This window comes from Vigna unguiculata, chromosome 3 (genome assembly GCF_004118075.2).
Source record: "Vigna unguiculata cultivar IT97K-499-35 chromosome 3, ASM411807v1, whole genome shotgun sequence".
NCBI lineage: Eukaryota > Viridiplantae > Streptophyta > Magnoliopsida > Fabales > Fabaceae > Vigna > Vigna unguiculata.
Genome location: NC_040281.1, coordinates 59,135,152 through 59,144,689, shown reverse-complemented (window position 1 = coordinate 59,144,689; position 9,538 = coordinate 59,135,152). Strand labels below are relative to the sequence as shown.

Sequence of the window (9,538 nt, the reverse complement as noted above, 5' to 3'; positions counted from 1 at the left end):
TTATTACTAAAAAAATATATATTATTTACAATTTTATTATATTTTTTCTAAAATTAAATTAAAACTTTTATTACAATTTATTTTATTACTTAATTACTTTCTTTTGGTTGGAAATATTAACTACATTTACAATTTTTATTTTCACTTCCTGCTTAACTATTGATTGGGAACATGAGTGAAGGTCATGGGCAATTGTTTTCTTAAACTATTAATTGAAAATGCATTATATAATGTCATGTGTTGGTGTCAATTTATGTTTTTTTGTGTTTCCTCTTTTATAACATTTATAAATATAGATGAGTTGAGAGTTGCATATTTTACCTATATTTTATCGATATATACTCTTTTATAATATATGGAAATATTTTCTTAAGAATCAGAATGAATAATAAGAATAACATATATTAATATTATTGATTATATTAGTGCATATTGGTATTAGACCAACTTAGTTTTTTTAAGATGTTACATTTATAGATTTTGAAGTTTTTTTCTTGTATATATACTCTAGTTCTATAGTTTATAAATGATAGGTATTTATGTACAATTTTTCAACGTTTTGCAGAAAATGTTTTTATAGATATGTTTCAGGTTTTGCAATTAAATAGAAAAGGTTTAATTACTCGTATGGTACTAATTTTGGTAGAGATGTGTTAATCTGGTATCCGCTTTTAAAATATGCCAATTGTATTTCAACTTTTGAAAAAGTGTTTCAATTAGGTCCATTTTCAGACGGAGTTGACTAACGCTGTTAATGACGTGTTATGTGTCAGTTTGTGGTTTTTTTAATTTTTTTAATTATTTTTTAATTTTTTGAAAATAAAAATAAAAATGCCACGTGTCAGGTCCCTGTGTGACACATGACATTATTAGTGCCACGTGACATTGTAATGCCACATGTCAGTGTCATTATCATATGTCATTGGGTTGATTTTGATTTAGTCTCCATATATGTCTCAATGATTCAATTTAGTCCCTACTTATGTGTCTCTGATTCAATTTTGACCCAATTTTTTTAATAATTATAAAATTCATTTTTTATAAAATTAAAAGTAATTAAGTATAAAATTTTTACAAAAATTAAGTATTTGATATTTATATTAAAATTTAGTTGTAAAAGTCATTTTATTAAGGGTTAAATCATTCCAGAGGTCCCATTTTTGTAGCGAAATCTCAAGTAGGTCCTCCCATTTTTATTTGACTCAATTGAGTCCCTATTTTTTAAGATTGGTTGCAATCAGTTCCTTTCCGTTAGTTGTCCAGGTGCTAATTATGTGCCACGTGTCAACACGTGGTTTTTTTGACTTTTTTTTTTATTTTTTTTAATTTAAAAAAAATTGTCACGTGTCAATCTAACATTGTGCCATGTGGTAGAGACAGTGTGATGTGGCAGTGACAGTGTCACGTGTCACTATTGGATGTCAAAAGTCTCAATGTAGTCCCTGTTATTTTGTCTCAATTTGGTCCCTATTTTTTTAAAACTAAATCAATTTCATCCCAATATCAAATTTAATTTTTATATAAATTTACAATGGTATTTTTATTATAATTGATATTTGTAACAAAATTAAGTTTATTTAAATGTATATTTTGCATTGAACTTTATTTAAATATTGTTTCAAATATTTATATATCAATAATTTTTATACTTCTAATACTGACAAATGTTAGAATTGTTATATATTTTTTAAAAAATTTTATATTTGAATTTATAAAGTTTTTATTTTTAAAACAACTCTAACATTTATCTATAAATTATGGATATATAAATATTTAAATTAAAATTTAAATTAATATCAGTGCAAAATATACATTTAAATAAATTTAATTTTGTTAAAAATATCAACTATAATAAAAATACCATTGTAAAATTTATATAAAATTTAAATTTGATACAGGATGAAATTGATTCAGTTTTAACAAAATTGGGACCAAATTGAGACAAAATAACAAATATAGGGACTACATCGAGACTTTTCACATCCAATAGTGACATGTGGCACTGTCACTGCCACATCACACTTTCTATGCCATGTGGCACAATGTCAGATTGATACGTGGCGATTTTATTTTTATTTTTTAAAAATTAAAAAAATTAAAAAAAGTTAAAAAAACCACGTGCTGACACATGACCCATAATTAGCACCGTTACTGGACAACTAACGGAAAGGAACTGATTGCAACGAAATTTTCAAAAATAGGGACTCAATTGAATCAAATAAAAATGGGGGGACCTACGTGAGATTTTGCTACAAAAATGGGGACCTCTGAAATGATTTAACCTTTTATTAAGTCATTTTTAATAAAAAAATTAGTATAACATTCATACAAATAAAAATTTTGGTTTAAAATTAGTAAGAGACAATATTGTTCTATTTTAGAAAAAAAATTAATAATTAACAAAACATGAGTACTTAATAAAAAGGTAATTAATAAAGTAATATGTTAAAAGGTCATTTTTAATAAAAAATATTAGTATAACATTTATACAAGTAATAAATTTGGTCTGAAATTCAGAGAAACAATATAAATACTAGTACTTAATTTTGTAAAAATATTTATACTTAATTAGTTTTAATCTTATAAAAAATGGATTACATAAATATTTTAATTATTAAAAAAAATTGGGATAAAATTGAATCAGATACACAGTAAGTACTAAATTGAATCAAAAGGACATATATGGAGACTAAATCGAAATCAACACAATGACATCTGTTAATGACACTGACACATGACATTACAATGTCACGTGACACTGATAATGCCACGTGTCACACACAAGGACCTGACACGTGGCATTTTTTTTATTTTTTTTCAACAAATTAAAAAAAATTAAAAAAAATCAAAAAAATCACATACTGACACGTGACACGTCGTTAACAGCATTAGTTAACTCCGCCTCAAATGGACCTAATTGAAGCACTTTTTTAAAAGTTGCATTCTTTTTTAAAAGCGGGGTACCTTGACACACCTCTACCAAAGTAGGTACCATACGAGTAATTAAACCAATAGAAAAACATAACATTAAAAGCTAAGATTAAGACGAATAACAACTTCCTAATATAATGCATCACAAAATTATGTACAAACTCCCACATCTTTTCATACATTCTTCTAAAATACTCTATTAATAATTATATTTTTGTTATGAAGTAATGGTCATCCATTGATTTGATACAGTTAATTGTATGATGATTGATATTGATATGGTTCATTACTCTTTATCTAAATATTTGTATTATCATTTGATTTGCATCCTTTATGGATTACAATGTTCTATTTATAAATAGAACTCTTTCTATTAATAATAAAACAACCATAAAAGTTGTTCTCTATTATCTCATTCTATATTCTTCCTTCTATTCTTCTATCTGTTATTAGCTTTATTTGATAATAATTTTAAAACTTAAATGATTATTTATAGTAAAATCTTTTATTGTGTTGCTGTTAAACTCTGATTGTCAAATGGTGTGATGTCATGTTATCTCTCATCTCTTGATTAATATTATTTTAAACTTTAAAAATAACAATTAAATAAAAAAAATAGGAAGCTTCAAAGATTTGTATCGTGATAACTAATTGAAATTGTTTGGATATAATTTTATAATTTTACAATTTGATTATTTTATGATTTTTAATTTTTTAAATTCATAATTTTATAACTTTATATTAGTCAATAATTTTATTTATTTCAAAATTGTATTAATTTTTAGCTTAAGTATGTTTTAAGTCTTTTAAAAATTTTAAATTATTATCTTCAAGTTACATTATTTTGTCACTCAAGAAACTATAGTAATTATAAAGGCTTAAATACCTTTTTGGTCCTCATTTTCATAGTGTTTGTTGCGGATAGTCCTCATTTTGACAGAATGTTTAAAATGGTCCTCATTTTTATCGAATGTTTAAAATGGTCCTCATTTTCGCAATTCATGTTTGATTTGATCCTTTTCTGTAACGCCGTTAAATCATTAACGGAGCATTGTACAGGTGGCACAGTTTGTATTAGGGTGTGTTACGTGTACTGTACAGGTGGCTAATTAACGTTAATTTTTCAATTTAGGGAAATTTTTGCAATTAGAGAAATTTCTTCATCTTCGTCTTTCTTGAGCTCGGATTTGCAGAGGAAGCAGCTAATACTTGCCATTTCATCATTGGATTGCAGTTGCACTCTTCATCTCAATTTTCCAATTAATCATCATCAACGAGGTAAGTGGGTTTAGGGTTTTCTGAGTTGTGTTTGCTCGTGGGTTAGGGTTTTCGTACTTCTATTTTGGGGTTTATTTGTCTTTCGATTCCAGATGCCCAAACTGCTGAGAATGCACCAACTGCTGAAACTGCTGAGAATGCACCAACGACTAAAACTCAAACAACTCAACCACCAAAGAATGAAGTGGAGAGTCAAGCAACACCACTACCAACACCAGAAAAATCATCTCAGTAGTTTAGGATGAAATTACAGATTAGGAGGAGGTCATGATAACAGCTACAAACGTCTTAGTTATTTTTTGGAATTTCTTATGTACAATTCATTATTGATGTACTGCATTTTGACTTTCTTTAAACTTCGTTCAATCTCACTTTTGCCAAACATTGATGTAGTGCATTTTGATCAGGATGAATTAACGTTATGAATTTAACTTCTTCCAGACTTAGATCAATTTAATTTTTCCCAAACTTAGATCAATATCACTTACATCAATGCTCAGATTAAGATGTCATTTTGAACATGTTGGGACTAATATCAACATAATCAAACTAATTCATTTCTTCATTTAACAATAGTACAAAATAGATTGTACCCAAAATTTTCTACCAATATTCTTTGGAGTTCTTGTCATCCTCAAAGTTGTCATCTCTCCGCAGCTACAACTTGGAGTTAATCCATTTCTCGTTGAACCACCAACAGTGCACGAAGATTGGGACCGTAACATACCTATATAATGGGATTGCAGGAAGAAGAAGATTGCAGCAACACCAATTGGGAATGGAGGAACAAGATTGCCAAAACTCACCAACTGCCCAAAATTTCTTACCAAAACCCTACCTCACTTATTTATCCCCAAATATCTAATTACCACACTTTTACAATACACGTAACACACCCTAATACAAACCGTGCCACATGTACAATGTTCCGTTAATGATTTAAACGACGTTACAGAAAAGGACCAAATAAAACACGAATTGCAAAAATGAGGACCATTTTAAACATTCTGTCAAAATGAGGACCATCCGCAACAAACACTACGAAAATGAGGACCAAAAAGGTATTTAAGCCTAATTATAAATTATAAAATTTTACATTACCTTCTCAACATTGTTTCAATGTGTAATCAAATGTCTATAAATGGGCATGGTGTATGTGAGCATCGTGCATTAAATCCCAGCCAAGCCCCATCCTCTCTTCTCCATTCTTGGTGTGCCGGTTTGAGATATAGAGAGAAAAAATACTTAGGGCTATGTGGATGCACTAATATATCAACATGCACTGTCAGAAATTCATTTTAACCTATGACTGTAAACCACATCAAATCAACCTATTCAATCGTTGATTCACTCTCAAAAACCTTCTATCTTGTTATCTTGTCCGAGAGAAGCCAAAAATGTCGGTAACCGTGAAAGCAAGCTGCACTGTGAGGCCAATGGAGGCAACATGGTGCGGACGCTTAGCTTTATCTGAATTGAATCAAACAGGCACTGTAGGTCACCAGGCCTTAGTCTACTTCTACAGTCTTCCACAAAACTGCCTCTCTCAATACAACACCATTGCTTCCACCTTGAAGGACTCATTGAGCAGAGTCCTGGTGCCGTTTTATCCACTTGTCGGTCGTTTGCATTGGACAAACAATGGACGTTTAGAACTTGATTGCAATGCCACCGGCGTTCCATTCATTGAAGCAGAGTCCTCATCAACTGTACAACATCTCTCTCATTTTTCATCTTCTTCGGAATACCACTACCTTGCCCCCACTGTGGACTACTACTCCCTCCCAATTCACGAGTTGCCGTTGCTTGTGGTTCAGCTGACCAAGTTCAAGTGCGGTGGCATTTCTGTTGGCATAACATTTTCGCACGCAGTTGTGGATGGATCAAGTGCATTCCACTTCATACGTGAGTGGGCAAGGTTTGCACGGGGCGAGTCTCTGCATACGGTTCCATTCCTTGACCGGAAAGTTTTACGTGCTGGAGAGCCTCCTTTGATGCCACTAACAAAATGTCACGTTCTTGAGAAACTCAATGATCCTCCCTTGTTGCTGGGCCGAACTGATAACAGGGAGGAAAAGGAGAAGAAAACCACAATGGTTTTCCTTAAAATAAGCAAAACTCAAATTGAAACATTGCAAAAGAGAGCAAATGAGAGTTCGCCTAAGCCTAGAAATGATGGTGGTTATTCCCGTTATGAGAGTGTGACTGGTCACATATGGAGATGTGCAAGCAAGGCAAGGAAGCACAAAGAAAACCAACCAACTGAGCTTAATGTTACCGTTGACTTGAGGGGTCGCATGAAACCTCCTTTGCCAAAAGCGTACTTCGGAAATGCCATTTTGGATAGTGTTACATGTTGTCTTGCGGGTGATTTGGTGTCAGAGCCTTTAGGGTATACGGCGAGTAGAATAAGGGAGGCGATTGAGAGGGTTAGCGATGAGTACGTGAGGTCGGAGATTGAGTTCTTGAAGAATCAGAAGAATTTGAGAAGGTTTCATCGAGATTTTCATGAAGAAGGAAGAGAGAGGGAGCCTTTCTATGGGAATCCCAATTTGTCTGTGGTGAGTTGGTTGAGGTTGCCTATCTATGGCATTGATTTTGGGTGGGGGAAGGAGGTTCGTATGAGCCGAGCTACACATGACTTCGATGGCGATTTCGTTCTTCTTCCTGATCCTGATGAGGATGGATCTGTGCTGGTTTGTATGGGTCTGCAAGTGCTGCATATTGACGCTTTTAAAAAGCATTTTTACCAGGACATTCAAGGTTATAAATCCAATTTATAACAAAGCAAACGGAAATAATGAATCTATTTTCTGGTATGTATCAAGTAATCAAGAGAAAATATTTTTAGAAAAAACATTTTAATTAGGGTTGATGGTACTAAAAATTATTTCTTTCAAATATGTGATGGTCTTGTATTTACATCAATAGTGAGATTTGTTATTTTTGAGTTAGTGAAGAAATTTATTATTTGTTGGACTTATTATATCACCGTTATCATGTTCCTTGTTGTTATATTTAAAATAAAATCTCTCAAGTTCACTTCTCTAGTTAGATTTCTCTTTTAAATCATATTTTAAAAAATATTTATTTTGTTAATAAATTTTATAAATTCTCAAATTTTATATTAATTATATTTTTTGCTTTAGAAAAAAAAATATTCAACTTAAAGAAAATATAATGATTATATAAAATTAAACTCTTTAATTTAATTAATAATATTTTTTCGTCTAACAAAGATTAAAACACTAACTAGTGTTTGGTAGGTTTATTATTAAAATTTATAATAAATTAACTCATTAATTTATTAATCATGGTTGACGTTTAACAACACTCCTTAGCGGCATAATATAATAATGCATCTCTTTCTTTAGAACCACTAGAAGCTTAATATTATTTTTTTCCATCTTTACAGCTCTATGTTAACTACATGATCTATAGTTGTCAAATTCTAATAAGTTAACACATGATGAAAAATTATAAACAATTTCTTCCTTCTTTCATTCATAATACCCTGAGTAAGATCTTGATTTATATAAAGCTCAAGCTTGTTGCTAAAAATTGATGAATTCTTTCTTGATTAATCATTAATTTAACAATAATTTAATGATATCCAATAATCATTCAAGTAACAAAACTTAAGATGTAAGATAATTTTAAGTATAAGGAAATTCTATATTTCTTCAAAAAAAAAAAAAGAAATCTAATAACAATTCAAAGGTAATATTAACTATTAGTTCAATGGTCATATCTCTGTGTGTATCATTTATATGTGTAATTTAAAAATTAAGATATTTTATTCTGTATCTGATAAAGAATACTATACACACATATTGATATATTCATATCAATGATGTTTTATCCAAAATGATCCTATGATTAATAACAATTAAAGTAAAATTATATAAGACTTATTTCTCATCATTATAATATCTAATACACGGTCCAGCCAAGGATCACGACCGATATTAGACGGGTCGGGCCCATGATTGAGACCGGTCGGACCGAACTCACGACTGAGACGGTCGACACGAGCCCACGACTGAGATAGTACGGCGAGGGCCCACGATTGAGATGGTCCAACTTGGTCGGGCCGATGACCGGATGATCCAGTCCCACGGTCAACACAGTCTAACCTAGGCTTACGGTCAAGATGGGTCAGCCCAGACTCACGAACAAGACAGTCCGCTCTATACCCATGATCGAGATAGGCCGACATGACTGACGATCGAGACAGATCAATCCGAGCTCACGAATGAGACAGACCAACCTAACGCCATGTTGTTTTACTATTTTAACTTATATATATATATATATATATATATATATATATATATATATATATATATATATATTCATAAGTATTTGATTAAATATCAAGAATAGAAGTGGGGACGGGATATTAGATAAATGAATTAGCTCGTTTTGACAAAGTATTTAATTAGAACATAATGATTTTAAAAAGTATAAATAAAAGATTTTTTATGCTTCCTAGGTTGTTGTCTTTGCTATAAAAAAATCCCACATGAGTTTCTGGTCAATCTGCATCATCTTTCAATACTGTTTTTTCTTTTTTTAAATAATAAGTGCTAAAGGCAAAGATTATTAATGAACTTTATAAGTAGTAGCAAGAGCCTTTATTGCATGGTACTCATAATATTGAATGAGTTTATTCCTATTTTTAGAGAATATATTTTTAGTACAAATACTATTTATTCCTAATAGTTGGTGTTTCCTTGAAGTGTTCCTGTTCCTAGATCATTGTCCAAATACTAATTTTAGCTTGTTGTTCTTCTAGCGTCCATATGTGATATTGTGCTGGTGGTGTGGTGTCAGAGGGAGTTGGTGATGATAGCTTGAGGCAATTGATGTTGACGGTATGTGTGTTATATTTGAAGATGCTTCAAGTCCTGTTCAATAACTCGATACCTATTTCGTGTTTATGCAAAATTAAGTAGTCATTTGAAGCATATAGTAGTTCAGTTCCCGTTGATTCCATCCGTTATTGTTACTAATGCGTGACTTTTTCTTAGCTCAGTTTTTTGCTATAAGAATTAGGCTGCTAGATCAATGGTTAATATTCATTGTCTGGCCTACACTAAATAAAATCAAGTTGCTTTATCATATCCATTATGTTTAAAATTATCATTCTAGTGATAGTTGCAACCCTATACAGTGTATATATTGTAAGTATTTTGTGTTGTGGAAGCAATTGCCATTATTTAATTCTAATCTTCTTACCAGACGACTTGAAAAACCTAAAACAAATTAAAAAATAAGCTTTTTATTTAAAATTTATTATTTTGAGTTTTTTTATACAAAAGTTATT

General features: G+C 30.7%; 1 protein-coding gene across 1 annotated transcript; it reads left to right on the top strand.

Moving 5' to 3' along the window:
• The first annotated feature begins 5,328 nt into the window (after positions 1–5,328).
• LOC114177503 (spermidine hydroxycinnamoyl transferase-like) lies at positions 5,329–7,197 on the top strand. The gene has a single exon (XM_028062878.1). It carries the CDS (start codon positions 5,607–5,609, stop codon positions 6,990–6,992), a length of 1,386 nt encoding a protein of 461 aa, XP_027918679.1. The 5' UTR covers positions 5,329–5,606; the 3' UTR covers positions 6,993–7,197.
• The last annotated feature ends 2,341 nt before the right edge of the window (positions 7,198–9,538 follow it).

Bases quoted from the DNA above. Each gene is read 5' to 3' on its own strand.
- LOC114177503 (XM_028062878.1), top strand. From the start codon at position 5,607: ATGTCGGTAACCGTGAAAGCAAGCTGCACTGTGAGGCCAATGGAGGCA.